The sequence below is a fragment of the Notamacropus eugenii genome, chromosome 1, assembly GCF_028372415.1.
Source record: "Notamacropus eugenii isolate mMacEug1 chromosome 1, mMacEug1.pri_v2, whole genome shotgun sequence".
Taxonomy (NCBI): Eukaryota; Metazoa; Chordata; class Mammalia; order Diprotodontia; family Macropodidae; genus Notamacropus; species Notamacropus eugenii.
In genome coordinates, this window is record NC_092872.1 from 402,430,075 (window position 1) to 402,447,991 (window position 17,917).

General features: G+C 38.9%; 1 protein-coding gene across 3 annotated transcripts in view; it reads left to right on the forward strand.

Moving 5' to 3' along the window:
- KCNIP1 (potassium voltage-gated channel interacting protein 1) overlaps positions 1 to 17,534 on the forward strand; it is a 587,701-nt gene extending 570,167 nt beyond the window's left edge. For all 3 annotated transcript variants that reach the window (XM_072630947.1, XM_072630946.1, XM_072630945.1), the window contains exons 4-8: positions 24 to 94; positions 1,807 to 1,914; positions 10,976 to 11,080; positions 15,423 to 15,485; positions 16,576 to 17,534. In XM_072630947.1, the coding sequence (XP_072487048.1) occupies positions 24 to 94; positions 1,807 to 1,914; positions 10,976 to 11,080; positions 15,423 to 15,485; positions 16,576 to 16,623 (395 nt within the window). In that variant the 3' untranslated portion in view covers positions 16,624 to 17,534. The remainder of the gene's footprint in view (positions 1 to 23; positions 95 to 1,806; positions 1,915 to 10,975; positions 11,081 to 15,422; positions 15,486 to 16,575) is intronic.
- Positions 17,535 to 17,917: the final 383 nt, after the last annotated feature.

A 17,917-nucleotide genomic window follows, 5' to 3' on the forward strand; every position in this document is an offset into this window, starting at 1 on the left:
AAATGCTCTTGTTTGTTTTTCAGATGCAAGCATGTATGCTCATTATCTCTTCAATGCCTTTGATACCACTCAGACGGGATCTGTAAAGTTTGAGGTATGGTTATTAATTAGAATCATAGAATTTTACGACTAAAAGGAAACTTAGGTATAGGCCAATCTTCCTCATTTTATAGAAAAGGAATCTGAGGTCCTATAAAGTGAAATAACTTGCCCAAGGTAACACAGCTTCCTAGTGAGAGTACTGAGAATAGAATTCTCTTGACTTTTAAGACAGAGAATGCTCAAGCTGCCCTATCACCTTTTCCTCAAACTCCCTTCTGGATGACTCTGGAAGACAGAGAGAGAGAGTGAGGCTGACAACTCTGTGCAGCTCTGCACACGCAATTCAATTCACACACAAGTCAAGATGTCACCCCATCATGCCATTACTCCTCCAGAAATGAAGGACAAACTGTTTTGTAAAGGATCATTGCACTAACTCTTCTCCATTGGCTCTAACCCCAGACAATAGCTTATTGAAATCACAATGATAGGGGTGCTTGGTGCCACAGTGGATAGAGTATCAGTCCTGCAGTGAGGAGAACCTGAATTCAAATGTAACTTCAGATACTTATCACTTAATAGTTGTGTGACTCTGGGGAAGTCACTTTAACCCTGAGGGCCTTGCAAAAAAAAAAAAAATCATGACTATTTTGGTACATACATAAGAAATCCATCCCTATCCCAGACCCAGAAACTTGGGGTGATAAAAAGAATATTGGATGTGGAGTTAGAAGATCTTAGTTTGACTCCTGACCCTGCCACTTACTAGCTATATGATCCTTGGTAAATAATTTTGTTCCTCTGAGCCTCAGTTTCACAGAATCCTAGAACTGAAAGGAATCCTCAATGCCCTTACCCAACCAAGAATGACCCCAATAAGTGGTCATCCAGCACTTGGAGACCTAAAGGTGAGGGGAAATAGACTATCTCCCAGGGCAGCCAATTACCTTTTGATGTAGTTCCAATTGTTAGAGTTTTTCCTTTCATTGAACCTAAGTTTGCCTGTCTGCTACTTCTTCTATTTCTTCTATTTATGTCTTCTAGGGCATCTAATCACTCTTCCCCAAATCTTCTCTTCTCCATTATAGAAGGTTCCATTGGACAGTATACCAGACCTGGGTTCAAGTCCTTTATCTGACATTACCTGTGTGTCCTGGCATTTCCCTTCCCTGGGCCTCAGTTTTCTCATCTATAAAATGGGTATTAGACGATGGCTTCCAAGCTCCCATCTAGTTTTTGATCTATGATCCTATGAACCTGTAAAATGGATTTCATAATATTTGCCCTGAGTAACTTTATTATAAGGATTAAATGAGAGACTGGTATATATGCTTTGTGAATTGTAAGGCATATAAAAGTAAAAGCAGATGGTTATTATATCTGTTCTTATTCTTACTGTAGGTCTTCCCCTCAGAGAGGATGCATGCACCGATTTCTTTCCTATAACTCAGAAAGTGAGGGCTCACTCCAGTAAACTGAGTCGTTCTGATCCATGAATGAATGAAAAAAAAATTTATTAAGCAGTTACTAAGTACAAAGCATTGTGCTAAGCACTAAGAAAATAAATAGAATATAAATATAAGTAGATTTAGGGTTGCAAGGGCTGCCACAAAGATGAGTTTTCGCCCAAGAATCATTTGGTCTTTAGTTCATTCATTCAACAAACACTGACTGTCTGCTCAGGAAAATGAATATCACTATGTTTTCCTGGTTTCAAGTGTTGCTTTTCTGGTGATGTCCCTTGTGGCTCCCACCCTTTAACAGGATTTTGTAACTGCTCTATCGATTTTGCTGAGAGGTACCGTCCATGAAAAACTGAGGTGGACATTCAATTTGTATGACATCAATAAGGATGGCTACATAAATAAAGAGGTAAGAGTGCTGGGACCCAGGGGCAGGAACTTAGTTGGTAGAAAGTCTTGCTTGCACTGAAGATGAACAATTTATAAACCCTTAATTAAAAGTAAAACAACTGGGGTTATGAAGGTAGAGCTGCCCTAAGCAGGATGGGCAAGAGAAGAGGATGTCCTTATGGGGAGAAGAGAGTGAGTTCTTGAAAAATGTGCAAAGTTTGTCTTTCCACCTCCCAGTCCTTCCCATTCCCACCCCCTTTAAAAAATATTTATTCCTCCCCCCAATTACATGTAAAAACAATTTTTAACATTTAGAGTTTTTTTAGTATTAAGTTCCAAATTCTATCTTTCCTTTCCTCCCCTCAATAAACAATCTGATAAGAGTTATTCATCCCATTCTCTTCTTCTCCCCCATAATAATAACCTGATCTCAGACAAGGATCTTATAGGCTCATTTACACCTTAGTGTAATCAGCTGAAAGTGCTGTCTTCCCAGGTTGATTTGCATCGGGAGACAGAGGGGGTATGGTGGGAAAAACCTTGGATTTGAAATCCAATGACCTGGATCCTAGTACCAGCTCTGCTACAAGCTACCTTTGTGACTTAGGGCAATTCACACCCTTCACTTCTAAAATGAGAGGTTTGGACTTAGATGACCTCTCAGGTCCTTCCTCACTCTAAATCTATGATTCCATGATCTTAATAGGGGCTAAAGAAATGAGTTGTTAATGGTGGGATTTCAGGCAGCAACTAGTGGGTACAGAAACCTTATTTCTGGATGATCTCAAACCCACATCTCATAGGCAATCACTTATTCTACCTATTTGTAAAACTAGCCAAGGGAGACAATAAAAGCTGTAGTAAATAATCCCTTCTATGTATATAGTGCTTCTATGTTTCACACACACTTTTCTATACATGATGTCCTTTCCTTCTCACAACATCCATGTGAGGCAGGTAGTTGCGGGGATAGTGTGGTAGGATGGAAAGTGTGCTATATTTGGAGTCAGAAGATCTAGGTTCAGATCTAAGCTCTACCAACTCATGTTGTTCAGTTTTGTTCAACTCTTTGTGAATCCACAAATTTTGAGGGAGTTTTTCTTGTTAAAAATACTGGAGTAATTTGCCATTTCCTTCCCCAGCTCATTTTAGAGTTGAAGAAACTGAGGCAAATAGGATTAAGTGACTTGACCCGGGTCACACAGCTAGTCTGTGTCTGAGGTCACATTTGAGGATGAGTCCATGTCCAACTGCCTGTACAATATGGTGCCACCTAGCTGGCCCAGCTACCATTTAACTGCCTTAGATAACTGGTATCTTCACCTATCTGGGTCTCAAATTCATCTCTAAAACGAGGGAGTTGAATTAGATGACCTCTGTAGTTTCTTCCTCTAGATCTATGCCCCTATGGACCTTTTAGATTTTAATCAGTTATCTCATTTTATAGATAAGGAAACTAAATTTCACGGGAAGGTGGAATTACTTACCTAAGTTTGTTTACCAAGTGACAAAAATGGGACATCAGCCTGGCTCCTGATGTGAAGTCTAAGGGCCTTTTCCATTACACTGTAGATAAATGTAATGATCTGTCTTCAGCTTAAACTGAGGTCAAGAGAGAAATCAATCTCTGGGCCTTTTAGGAGCTTTTTTTAGCTCCTGTTTAAGGGTTGGGCAACAGACCGGGCCCAGAAAGGATATGAAAGGATTTGCTGTGGTTTTCTATGGAGTGTAATCCTGCTCATGTTAGATATTCTCTAGGAAAGAAATCACAATATCCTACTTTAAATTCTGCCCGAGAATACTTAAAATGCTGCATAATTATCCTGTTATTAAATCAGCTGCCGAAGGGCCTGGTGCCTTTCTGCTACTATTCATGACAAAGGAAAATAAAGCCATTATTCATGAATGCTCAGGCAGAAGCCCTTCCCTTTCTTTCCTCTGTATCTTTCCATCTCACTCTCTATCCCTGCTCACCCAACAAAGATTAGTCCAACAAAGAGGGACTTTGCTCACAATAGTGGAATTGTCAAGCCCAGGAAGAAAGTGAGATAACAGACACACACAGAGGGAAAATTCCATTGTCAGAGATTCATTTCCAAATCAAAATGATTAGAAATATGGTTTAATACGCCAAAGCTCAGCTGGAAAAAAAGTCTAAGTGATTAGAAGAAGTTCTGTCTTCCTGTCTGGAGGCTGAATTCTCTGTAGCACTGAAACACATTTCTAGACCCAGTGGCCTTCTCAGTTCCATAAGAGATAGTGTTCTATCAAAAGTCAGGGTAAATCCGAGAAAAACACATTGGGCTAGGGCTCCATTTGAGCTGGTCCAGTCCTGGCCTTTCCAATGACCTATTATATTGCCTTTAACCACACCCTATCTACCTATTCCTGCAAAATGCGAAGAAATCCTCCTTTCTCTGCATCTTTCACCAAAAGACAAAATGAACAAGAAGTCTCTTAATGAAGAGCTCAATGAGATGTCCCACCAAGACTGAAAACTGGACGTCCTTATCTCTGAGAGTGATGCTTGGGGTAAACCTGGGTTGAGATTTATGTTCCGATGTACTGTAAGGTTCGGAATTCCCCTGGTTGGGGAACCCTGTACCTCCCCCATAACAGTGGGGTGTTCTTTCAGTACTAAAGGAAAAGGTCAAGTATCTCCAGACTGATTATAGATAGTAGTTTAATCAATCATTACAAACACTTACAAAACAAGGGCAATTAGGTCTGGGGCAGTGGCCAGACAGTTCAGTGGATCCCTACTGAGAACCCTCAAAATCCCTGTGGTACTTACAGAAAACAGACAAAGGAAGAAAGAGCTAGGGAGTGCACTGACTGGTGAATATTTTTGGTTTTCTACTTAGTAATGGGCTTGGGAGTTAAGCCAATGTTATGCCCAAACACAGTGTATTGATCATGTATGGTTCACGTATGGGTCACAATATTCTTGTTACGGCTTTCATAGGTTACAGTATCTTAAGTTATGACTCAGTGTCTAACATATAATTCAGTATCTAAGTTATGATTGTTAGCAGGTCACCATGTTCAGTCTTTCACCTTTCACAGAAGTTTAAGTTTTTGTGGCTTTTCACTTATTACTATATTTTACGGCTTTTCCCCAATCAAGATCCCACAAGTACCTTTGCTACATATTGTTTGGGTGACCGTGGACAAGTAATTTTCCCTCTCTGGACTGCAGTTTCCTCATCTGTAAAATGGGAAATTTTAATTGGATGACCTTGAAGGTCCTTCTAGCTATAATTATTTATACAAGAAACTACATTATTGATTTTAAATAGATTTGCTAAATAAGAATCATTGTTACCAGCAGACTTGAAAAGCTATTTAATCTAATCTTTCTCACTTTACAGATGAGGAAACTGAGACCCAGAGAAGGGATTTAAGCCTAAGGTCACATAGGAGATAGGATTTGAACCCAAGGCCTCTGACTCCAAATCCAAGGCTCTTTCTACTGCTCCATGTTAGAAAAGGCATACACACCTTGGGAAGGATGTAAGAGGATTGAGAAGTGTACAATGTGAGAATCAGTTAGAAGAACTGGGGATATTTTACCGGGAGAATAAGAAGATAGAACTCGAGGGATCTCCACCTCACCAAGAATCAGTTGTACAAGATCCCTAAGGGGTGATCCTACAACTTCTACAAGTAGATTTTCCATAAGGAAGAACTCACTTCTGGTCAAGACTTTACTTTCCACTTTCGTATAACTCTGCTTGTTAGGAAGCTTTTCCTATCTACATCAAAACTACATTTTCCTCCTAATAGAAAACTAATAAGAATAGTAATTAGCATTTATACAATGCCTACTATGTGCCAGGCACTGTGCTAAATGCCTTACAAAAATTATCTCATTTAATTCTCATAACAGCAAGGTAGGTGGTATTATTATCCCCATTTTACAGTTAAGGAAACTGAGACAAACAGATTAAGTGACTTGCTTAAGGTCACACAGCTAGTAAACATCTGAGGCCAAATCTTCCTTACTCCAGACTCAGTAGTCCATCTACTGCATCACACATTGTGTCTATTTTTGCCTTTGGGGTCAAGGAGATAAAGCAATGTACCCTTTTCCACATCAAGACATTGAAATACTTGAAGACAGCAACCATATCCTCTCTGTCCTCTCTTCTCCAAACTACACATTCCCTGGTCCTTCAACCAGTCTTTTCAAGATCCCAGTCCTCTCCTGGACCAATTACATTTAGTCTTTCCTAAAACATGGTGCCTAGAACCAAATGCAATTCTCTAGAAGTGACCTGTCCCAGAGAGAAAATAATAGATATATTACTATAGACAAAGCACTGGGTCTAGAGTCAGAAGACTAGGGTTCAGATCTTGCCTGATGCTTGCTACCTGTGTGATACTGAGCAAGTTACAACCTCCCAGGTCTACACTTTCCTTATATGTAAAATAAGAAAATTAGACTGGATGACTTCTGAGGTGCCTTGTAGCTTTAGCTCTATGATCTCTTAATACTTCCTCCTTCTGGACATTGTGTCTATCAAGAGTTACACTGGATTTTTTGGCTACCAGGAGAGACTGACTTATATTGGCTTCAGACTAGAGACATTTTGCACAGACTCTTGTCTAGCTCCCCCATGCTGTCTGTGAGAAGATGATTCTTTTTTTAACCCAAGTATAGAACTATTCACTTATAGCTTTTATATTTCATTTTATTCACTTTGGCCCATTGGTCTAGCCTGTTGAAATCTCCAAATGGAATTCTGTCATCCAGGATGTTAACTATCCTTCCAAACTTTGTGTCATTGGAATATTTGGCAGGCAAATCACCTATGCCTTTAATATATTGCTAAGAAAATGTTGAATGGTACAGGGCATTCCACTAAAGATCTCTCTCCAAGATAATGTCAACTCATTAATGACTACTCTTTAGGTCTGCTTATTCAATTAGATTCAAATCCATCTAATTTTACTGTCATCTAGTCAATATCTTGTGTCTCATCCATAAATATAACATGAGAGACTTTGTAAAAAATGCTTTACAGAAATCTCTATTTATGGTATTCACCTCATCTACCAGTCTAATTACCCTGTGGGGAAAAAAAATGAGATTAGTCTGGTGTGACTTCTTTAGGAAACCATTGCTAGCTTTTAGACATTAGATTGTGAGTTCCTTGAAGGCAGACACTGTCTATTGCCTTCTTTTCCCCTAGTACTAAGCATAGTGTTTGACAAATAGTAAATGCTTAATAAATGTAAGTTGACTGACTTTTAGTGATCACTATTTCTTTTTCTATATGCCTACTCTCTGTCCACTTCTTTAATAATGAATTCTAGGGTTTTACTCATAATACAAGTTAAGCTTTTTAGTCTATAGTCTGCAAAATTTATCCTTTTTTTCTTTTTGAAAATTGGGACAATATTTGCTCTAGTCCAAGCCTGCAACACTTCTCCTATTCTCCAAGAGCTTTCTTTCAAAGACCATTGGTAAAGTCTCAGCAACCATATCTTCCAATTATTTTAGAACCTTAGGATGTAGTCTGTTCTGTCAATTTCACTGAAGACAACTACATGTGGACTGTCTCTAATCTTGGGTTCCTATGCCCTGTTAAATATTATTTTTTTCCATTCCTTCCAAATATCATTCTCCTTAGAAAGGAAACAGAGACATAATAAGAGTTGACTAGTTCAGCCTTCTCATTATAGTCCATTGTCATGATTCTGTCTACCTGGAACAATAGCTTTGTCATTCTTAGAATTCATCCCTCACCAGCCTCGTTTTGCCCTGAGCTTGAATGTTCTTGACACAATTCTCCTGGGACCAAACTCTTTTCTGTTCTCCTCAATAACTAACTCTTCTTTTAAACCCTGATTTTGTTGTTGAATTCCCTCTGTATCTACCTGGTCTGTACAAGCAGCATCCCTCCTTCCACCACACTAAAATAATCTCCACTTATTTTGCCAGAACTGCAGAACTTTCCATCCTTCTTGGGCTGATTGCCCCTTCAGTATATTTGACTACCAGATTGTCTTTATGCTTTCTTAAAACACTTCCACATCTTCTCTTCTCCAAATGTAGGGCTCCTGACAAACTGCACAGCTTTAATCTTCTCTTCTGTGATGGAATGGTTACTTTCCCTCAAAGTTACCATTATTTCTACTTCAGAAACCTTTAGTTTTAAACATGATCCTTTAAAATGGGCAAATAGAGAGTCTTTTTTCCATGGACCAGCATATAATCAGATCCTCTGAGTTTCTACAAGATGGCACACATGGGGTCCTAAGCTAAATTAGACTGTGTCTGTGTCCAGAGATGCAGCTGGAGCAAACCAGAGATGCGCTACTGTAGAATCATGAGAAATGAAACCTACATGTCGTGTCATTCTATAGTGTATAATGATTTAAGGGTAGCTAGGTGGCTCAATGAATAGTGTCAGGCCTGGAGTCAGGAAGACTCATCCTCCTCAGTTCAACTTGGCCTCAAATACTTATTTGCTGTGTGAATCTGGGTAAGTCACTTAACTCTGTTTGCCTCAGTTTTCTCGTCTGTAAAATGAACTGGAGAACAAAATAGCAAACCACTCCAATAGCTTTGCCAAGAACCCCCCAGATAGGGTCATGGAGAGTCAGACACACCTGAAACAACCAAACAAAAACAACAACAGTGCTTTAACAGTTTACAAAACACTCATACATTATCTTATTTCATCCTTGCAAGAAGTCTGTAGGACACGTAAGACAGATATTTGAGGAGAAAGAAACTCAGCTTTAGAGAAATTAAATGTTTTACTCAAGGTCACATAGCTACTGAGGGGCAGACCCAGAATTAAATGTCCATTCCTATATGCATGTCTTCCTCCTTAAAAGTAGAAACTTCAACTAAATCATGAGTCAGATGCCATAATAGATAATATTTATAAGCTTAATCTCAAAATGAACCCCAAAATACTAAGTACCCCCAAATTTCTTTACCAAACAATGCATCAAGGTCTCATTTGGTTTGAGAAGTTTTGTCATTTGAACTTTAAAATATTTTGTATAATTGAGATATTGACACAATTGAGTATACTTAAAAAAGGATGGCTTGAATGGGTAAGTATACTACCCACGCCAGCTGTGACAGTAACCAAACAGTCATCTAATCAAGGATTGATGGAGTCCCTACTTGGTCAACCCACATAAAGCAAATCTTTCATCCCACCCCACCTACTTCTACCAAGACTTGGGGTTGTTAGCATCCAGAGAGAAGGCTACAACATCCAGGGTTTGGATTAGGGAAGATACCAGGTAAACACAGAGAATGAGTAAGTAATTCAATGTATGATATGAATGTCAAAAAACTGTAAGAGAGGCAGCCTAATGTAGATGAAGAAAGTAGTGGATTAAATCATTTTAGGGGTACAAGGAAAATAACCCTAACTCAAAATATCTTCTTTCTTTCACCTACCTCCAATGCCTAAAATTCCATCATTAGAGATTTGTTTCTTTGCATTCAAGTCTTATGTTTCTAAGAGTATGGCTGCTAATATGCAAATACCTTTGGGAGGAATAACATGCTAAATTGATAATAATTTACTGGGAATTCAACTGATTAGCTTGCCTTCCTACAGCAAAAGGGAAATGGTAGTTGTTGCTCAGTCATGTCTCACTCCGTTTGGAGTTTTCTTGGTAAAGATACTGGAGTGGTTTTGCTATTTCCTTCCCCAGCTCATTTTACAGATGAAGAAACTGAGGCAAACAAGGTTAAGTGCCTTGCTCAGGGTCCATTGCTAGTGTCTGAGGCCAGATGTGATCTCAAGAAGAGGAGTCTTCTTGACTCTAGGCCCAGCACTCTATCTACTGCACCATCTAGCTAGAAGAGGAGAAGGTAAATGTCAGTGGGGTTGGGGGAGGAAATTGGAGGGCAGAGAAGAGTGTGGCACTGAGAGAGAAATAAGGATACTGAATAAGGGAAGGGAGAGAAGAAGCCAACTTGACTTAGTCATGTTGTACCCATGATTGACTATCAATGGAAGTCAGAGTTCAGCATTAGGAAGGCGTGGACACATCTTGAAAAGTCACAATTCAGTAAAGAAAGAAAAAGAAGAAAGTTTTCCATATTCAAAAAAGTTTGTGTTTTTATTTTGAAGTATTTTTCTTCATTAAATCTAGACTGCAACTACATCATCGTTTTTATTACTTGTAACTATTAAATGTCTTAATTTTTCCCAATCTTAATTTTTTCCCTTAAGACATATGCAATCCATTATAGCATTTCAATTGTTCAATCTTGCAAATGGATATTAATATATGGCTGTTGACAGAATTTGTCCTCAGGGTAGCAGATGGAGGTATCACCTTAGCCCCTTTTTGGATGTTGTCAGTCATTAGAGAGTTATCAAAGGAAAGTACATGGTAAGAGAGGTGACTCCATTAGCTGGTACTGTTAAAAAAAAAAAAAAAGCACTCAGGTTCATATACCTACAATCAGCCTGTTAAACATAGCACCTTCCAGACTGCCCCCCAACTTCCCTGGGACCAAACTGGTGAGACTCTCCCTCTCCATGTCTATATCTACTAGTCTCCAAATTCTGTAACTTTGGCCCTTCTTATCATTTTTTTTATTTCTTAGCTAAAAACTTAGAGACTTGGTTCAAGCCAGTAATATAACCTGTATATTTTCTAAAATGACTGAACCGAAACAAAACTCAGAATATTAAAATATTCTTCAAAGTGAGCTGATATTTCATTCAGTTCAAGTCTATCACAGCAGAACAAGGTTTCCCTATTTTTCCAGACATGACAAGGGGATTCCCCTTCCCTCTTCAGGGGAAATTATGCAAAGAAAAGGGATAACAGTCCATTCCATTGAGTCTAGAAGGCAAATAGGAAAGGAAAGACTCTCAGGGCTCCCCTCTCAGGAGCCCTATTTCCAGCAATCAACCCCAATCAAAACAGGAGGTAACACTGATCTCCACAAAGGATGCTTTTCTCTGCCCATTCCTTGTGGCAAAACAAGTAGGAAGCCTCAGTCCATGCTAAACAAGATGGAACAGTGCATCCTGCTCAGATTCACCATCTCAGTTTCCATGTTCTATGTTTATGTGCTCCCACTCCAGGAGATGATTGATATCGTCAAAGCCATTTATGACATGATGGGGAAATACACTTATCCTGTGCTCAAAGATGACACTCCAAGACAACATGTAGATGTGTTTTTCCAGGTAAGCTCACTTTCCCAGTATAAGCAGAGACTATAATAGTCTCCAATGACTCCTTATTGTAATCAATAGACAAGTAAATATTGAGTGCCTACTCTGCCATACTCCTGCACTAAGTGAACCTCACAGGTATGGCTCTCTGCAGAGGTTCTGGAAGGTTCTACCCATACTGGGAAGGTTCCATGCATGGACCTGGTGACAGATAGTACCTCTTTTCCAAGGATCAGCCTTGCTAAGTAGCAATTGTTCAATAGTGGTAGGCTGGCCACTTGGTGAACAATTCTTTGATAATGACAACCCATGACAAAGAAAAATAAAGAATTTTCCCCTTTCCTGCATAACTCTTAACTACATTTGCAGTGACAGTGGCTTAATAGTGGAAAAGGTAGAAGCTGGAGCTAAAAACACAAAAATATTAACTTAACTGCTGACAGTTTATGTGAGATCTTTGCTTAACAATGAGAGAATTAATGCGCTAGTGGAGAAAGTTAATCATATGAATGTTATCATTCTCACCATAATTTTTTTCAGTTGTGTCTGATTCTTTGTGATCCCATTTGGGATTTTCTTCACAAAGATACTGGAATGGTTTGCCATTTCCTTCTCCAGCTCATTTTACATATGAGGAAACTGAGGCAAGCAGGAGTAAGTGATTTGGTCAGGGTCACACAGCTAGTGAGTATCTGAGGCCAAATTTGAACTCAGGAATATGAGTGTTCCTGACTTTAGACCTTTAGATCCATTGCATCACCTAGCTACTCTCTCACCACGAAAAAAATCAGAAGACCAAAGAAAATTGTCATCAAATGGAAGGATATCGTTCACTGGTTCCCCTTGGAGAAGCAGATAAAGGAAATGACTTTATCTTCATCTAAATACAATAAGAAACCTTATTTCATAGGACATTTGGTCATGTCACAGAAAAGTACACAGAAAATTTGAAAAAAAAGACAACTATAAAGATAAATGCAGGTTTAATGCCAATAGATGTGACAGAATGAAGAGGTGGAATAATTTTATGAAGAATTTAATAGGACCCTTCAAATTAAAATCAGCATATATATTATAGTACTTAGCGATGTCAGTGAAAAGGTAGGCAGAGGGAAGGATGATAAAAGTACATTAGAAAATATGTATCAAGATCAAGAAACAAGAGAGGTCAAATGTTTGTAGACTATATATCCTTATGGATATATGTCACAAATACTTTCTTTGAGAAAGTGTTTGGGGCTAGACATGACAAGTATGAAGTCACAAAAATTAATTAACCATCTTAATGAACAACAACTGGATCCCAATATGGAAAGTTATTTCTAGATGTCTGTGTACAGTGAAATCATTGACTTATCAGAGCAATAATCAAAACCAAGACCAAATTATGAAAAGAAAAAACAACAGATAAAAGAACAGACATCAGTAGACTATCATCACTCCTTCAGGATGTTTAATGCATGTAAATAAATTGCTATAAAGAGGTGACCAAGAGATATTGGTTCAAACTATCTAGTAAGTATCTTGGACAGGATTCAAACCCTAGTCTCCTGACTCGAAATCTAGCATTCTGTCTATCTTCAAGAAAGAGTTTGGTACTGACCTGTTAGAGAGTAGAGAAATGTAAACCACATCAGCCAGTAAACACAGGATGAGGTCAAGTCAGAAACTGTGTAACCCCACCCAGGTTATTGCTCTTCTGGGCATCTCAGCAGTCCTATTAGGTGGAGATACTTCTCTGCTGACTGATCCACTCACGTTGTTTCTCTTCTGGACTGATAAGATAGTGTGTCTGTCTTTTAGCAAAAGCAGAAATAGTAACACCGGGATATAAAGATCTTATACAAGGTGTGCCCCTGGGCTAGGATATGAAGAGTTTCCATCTCTTAGACAGTAGGTAGCAATATAAATAAAATCTTTAATTAACTCTTCCAAACTCCAAAGACTAAGCCCTTCCTTCCCCATTCAGTTCTTCCAAGCAACAGTTAAGGTTTTATCTCAGATATTACTAGAGGTTTCTCCTAAGATCAGCTCTACTTTGAGCTTCAGTTTTCTGACCTCTGAGTTTTCTTTGAACCTTAAGCTACTCTACCAGTTTAAAACAGGGTCATGTATTCAATAAGATAACTCATTTCTATCTCATGGTGATAAACCAAAATCTATATTTCTGCCATCTATTCTATAATAAAACTAGGCAATGTACATTTGTCTAATAGACAGTTCTAGAGACCACTGTTTCCCAGCTATTACTTATAAGGCCCATGCTTCAATGGTATGTAAATTAAATGCTGGGAAACAAACAAAAAAAAAACTTTAGCCATCTTTATTTGGGTAATTGCCTTTTCTCTATGAGACTGTTGCAGTTTTTTATTAAGTTTCTCTATTTGCCCTTGTTTCTCTAGCAAAACCATCCACATTTGAAAGGGGGACTCCCCCTTTTCAGACAGAAATCTTCTCTAGCATATTGTCAACAAAGGATTACCTATCAGAAGCAAGATAAACAAAATCCACTAAAGCAGAGTAAGATCAGACAAGAAAGAAGGTTAGCCATGTAGCAAAAGCAAGGGATAACAGATGAACAGCTTGTATGCTCCATCATTCCCCATGTGCTATAGCACCAAAAAAGCTGGAGGAAAACCCCTAACACACAGAGTGGAACCCAGCAGAAGATTTATGGTGGAATGTAAGCAGGAATCTCATAGGATTTGAAGTCATGGATGGGTTGTGAGTTGTACCCATGGAAGAAGCTCCCCCACTGATAAGATTACAGTTCATAGAGAATACTGAAGCTGAGAGAAGGGGCTAATAATGATGGTGAGATTTGCCTGGCAAGTGTGTTCATATTAAATATGAAGGCTTTCTTGATATCCACTACATTCCATACATACACATAAGTGCTAATACTGTCCTTTCAAAAACTATCTTGTGTTCACTTTTAATGTGTACTTCATATTCTTATAAACATACTTGTTTTCTTTCTCCTGTTAGAATGCAAGCTTTTTGAGGGTATACTGTTTCAGTTTTGTCTTTGTGTCTCCAGTGCTTAGCTCTGTGCTTAGCACATGGTAAGTTCTTAGCAAATATATTTTGACTGATCAATTCAATAATAATAAAAACTTGATCTGCAAAGCACTTTGTGAATAACTACTACCTATGGGAGAGATTATAGATATTAGTTTTTCCATTCTATAATTGAAGAAACTAAAGCTCTGAGATATCAAGTGACTTGAGGAAGGATTTCAAATTGGTCCCCTGACCCCATATCCTGTACTTTATCCATTATGCCATACTGTCTCTTGAGGAATAGAGAGAAGAAAATTGGCTAGGTATGTAGCACCAATTTATGGAGGTCAAATCTAGGAATTTAGATTTGACTTAGTGGACAAAGATCTTTAGGTTCTTTAGGAGTTGACTGAAAATGAAATTGATTACTTTAGGGAAATGAGTGTGGTAGTAGTATACAGAAATTTTTGCAGGGCTAAAACCATGGAGATAAGTTAGGACCCTGTTACACACATCTGTGGGGGAAATGATGAGGGTCTGAACTAGAGTGGTAGCAGTAGAATCAGAGAAGGGATGAATTCAAGAGACATTTCAAAAGAAAAAAATCAACAGAATTTTACAATTACATCAAAGAGAAAATAGCTTAACTATAGCTAAAAAAGGAAATGGAGTCAAGTGATTTTTGTCACAGGATAAAGATGATCTATGCATATTTGAATGTAGAGGGGGAAAGGCCTATAAAGTAGAGAAGAGATTGAAAATACTGAAGAGAGAAGGGCACACAGTAGTTTTTCAATAAATATTGTTGATGGATTAGATTGATAGTTATGGGCCAGAGGTCATGGAGAGAGGTGAGAACTAGAAAGTAGCACTTCCTCTGAGACTAAAGGTTAAAATAATAGAATGAAGGGAAGGACAGAGATATATTGAGGTGAAAATGAGTTTGTATGAGAGAAAGAGCCTCAATCTTTTCTGTAAAAAAGTTAGATCATCCACTGAGAATGGGGCTGAGAGACTGAATTTTAAGAAAGCTGAGCATTATAAGGATCCAGTCTAGAGCAGCTTCTGTGAGGGAAGAGAAGACCAAGGAGACCCCAACAAGCAATAGAGAATTAGTTGGCATGGTTTTGTAGTGAGCTACACCTTCCAAATTTTGTTCCTTCCTCCAGGAGTGCATCTTCTATAAGATGTGCAATGACCCTTTGAGATCTATAATCCAGGCCTTTTTCAGCAGTCTGGCCTGTGGGAAACTAACACCATACTTCTTTGTACATTGTTTAAAAAAATATAAGGAGCAAGGAAATATGTGAGTGGTGGTGTTCTGTCACTTGCTTCCTGTTGTATTTTTCAGAAAATGGACAAGAACAAAGATGGTGTTGTGACTTTAGATGAATTCCTTGAATCCTGTCAAGAGGTGAGGGGAATTTCCATAAGTGATGCTTGATGAGGGTCCAGGGATTCTTTGGGCTCCAGTAGGAAAAAAAGAGGGAAGCTGCCATCTGTTTTTGTCCTTCCAAAGAGTGGCATGATGAGTGGAATATGCATATGGGGGATGTAAATGGTCTGAGAGGTCAATTTAGTGTTGTATTTGTTATGAGATACTGGATCTCAGTCCAGATGAAAAGAAAAAAATAACCTTTCCCCTAAAAACAAACAAAAAGATGCTCCACATACAGCCAAATTTGTGTCCAAACCACTAGCCCACATAATGTCTACAGATAAAGTGAACTGATAATTGTGCACTACTCCTTTGAGTAGATTGAGGAATTCCCTCAGACTTCACTTATAGGAAGAATGATTGGTCAGTATGGTTCCCAGTCAGTGTAGTCACTAGTCAGTCAGTCGACAAGCATTTATTAAATGCTTACTATATGCTAAGTACTGAGGATATGAAGAAATGCAAACTATACATTGCTTTTCAGACTTACTCAGTAGCCCGTAACAGTTTCAAAGTATCAGTTTTAAAGGTCTCACTGCATGCTTTGCTATGCCTAGTTTTCTCTGGAAGGCTAGACTAGACTGTCTTTTTAATACATATTTTATATACATAATATTTAATATATAATATTTCCCCCAATTACATGTTAAAATATAGATACCCCTTTTCTTTAAAGATTTATTAACTTTCTGGACCCTTTCTGTTCTGATGCGAGCACATGGCAGGTTTCTTTCTGAGAATGTGAACTGGATTTGGGATCTGTTGATTTGACAGATTTCCCCCCAAAAAAGCAATCTCAGAGTGCTTCATGGTCTTGCCAGTTCTCACCACCCCTTCCCTTTCCTTCATTCACCCAGTCCCTGCCCCACTCTGAGCCACAGCTTCTCTATAAAAAATAGACGTGACAATCTTGTCCTTTTTGTCTCACAGAGGAGAGGAAGCTGGGAAGCTAATGAAAGAAAAGATGTGAAACTGTTTGGAGCTGCCCCCAAAGGATATGTCACCAGTTCCTCATGTGGTGATTTCTCATTAACTCTCTTTATCTTCCCCTTCCCTCCATGTGCAGGATGACAACATCATGAGATCCCTTCAACTCTTTGAAAATGTCATGTAACCACAGGTTAGTAAGCAAGACATCTGGACATCAGAGACATTGTATTAGGAAAAACAAATACACTCAAGAAACCGAGCAGTCCCCAGTTCAGATTTTACACACCAACTCTGAGCAGAAAAGCTTTTAAAGAAGAACTCTGGGAGTATTTACCATTGGATGATTCCTATGGACACCCACCACCTGCCTCGGTCTCAGAATGCTAAGAACCCTGCCTATTCTTTCTCCTTTCTCAAGAGACAACTATGGGATTTTATTTCATTTCAAAGCATGTGAATCTCTTCAGGCCACTGCCACCATGGACAGATCCCTCTGCGCAAAACTTTATTGCTAGTGCACAGTAATCTATGTGCGCTTCCACATCCCCCCAGCTCAAAGGCTCCCACACTCAATGATGCCAGGAGCACTGAGTGGTGAACCCACTCTGCTGTTTGCCTGCTGTGGTGGAAGCTACTCAGCCCATCCTTCAATGTCATCCTGTACCAACATGCCCTTTCATTTAAACTAAAAAACAAAAACTTGTGCAGTAAGGCCACACCAGGGCTATATTCAGAAAACCAGCATCAGATTGATTCCCTTTCCCGTCTTTCAGGAGTGGGTCTGGTTGTTTAAACATGACATATTCTCATGACCCAAATTCCCTTGATGTTTCCAAGCACGAGGGCCATCTACACTGTTCTCTGCCTATCAACCACAATGACAACTTAGTCCTCCATCTTTCCTGGGAGGGAAATGGAGGGAACGAACTGGACTATGGTATGACCTATAGCACACACTAGTGCTCTCTGTAGCAGCATTTCCTCCTACCCCAAAGCCTAGCACTGCATGTCCCATCCAGCGGCCCTTGCCCAAGGTCATCTCTAGATCCTTGTAATTTTATACCATGTTCTAATCAATAAACATGACTGTTTCTTATGCTATTAAACTTTATTTTCTTCATGATTAGATTGGTTGGGGGAGGTGGGAAAGGCAAAGGTTTGGTAAGCAGCCAGGGCAGGTAGCTCTGTCACCCAGAGCCAATCATTGTTTCTATACTTCACAATAAACAAGGAGAATAGATAACACAGCACTATGAGTTACTCTACCTCTAAGTAGCTGACCTCATTCTAATCAATCAATAAATAAGAATTTGCTAAGCACCTTCTGTGTGCCAGGTACTATGTTAGGCACAGAGGAAACAAAGACAAAAGTGAATAGTTCCTGATCTCAAGGAGCTTACATTCTGTTTAGGGAAACATGATGGATGTGAATAACCATATTACGGATAGAAATAAAGATATAGATATTTGTTTCTCAG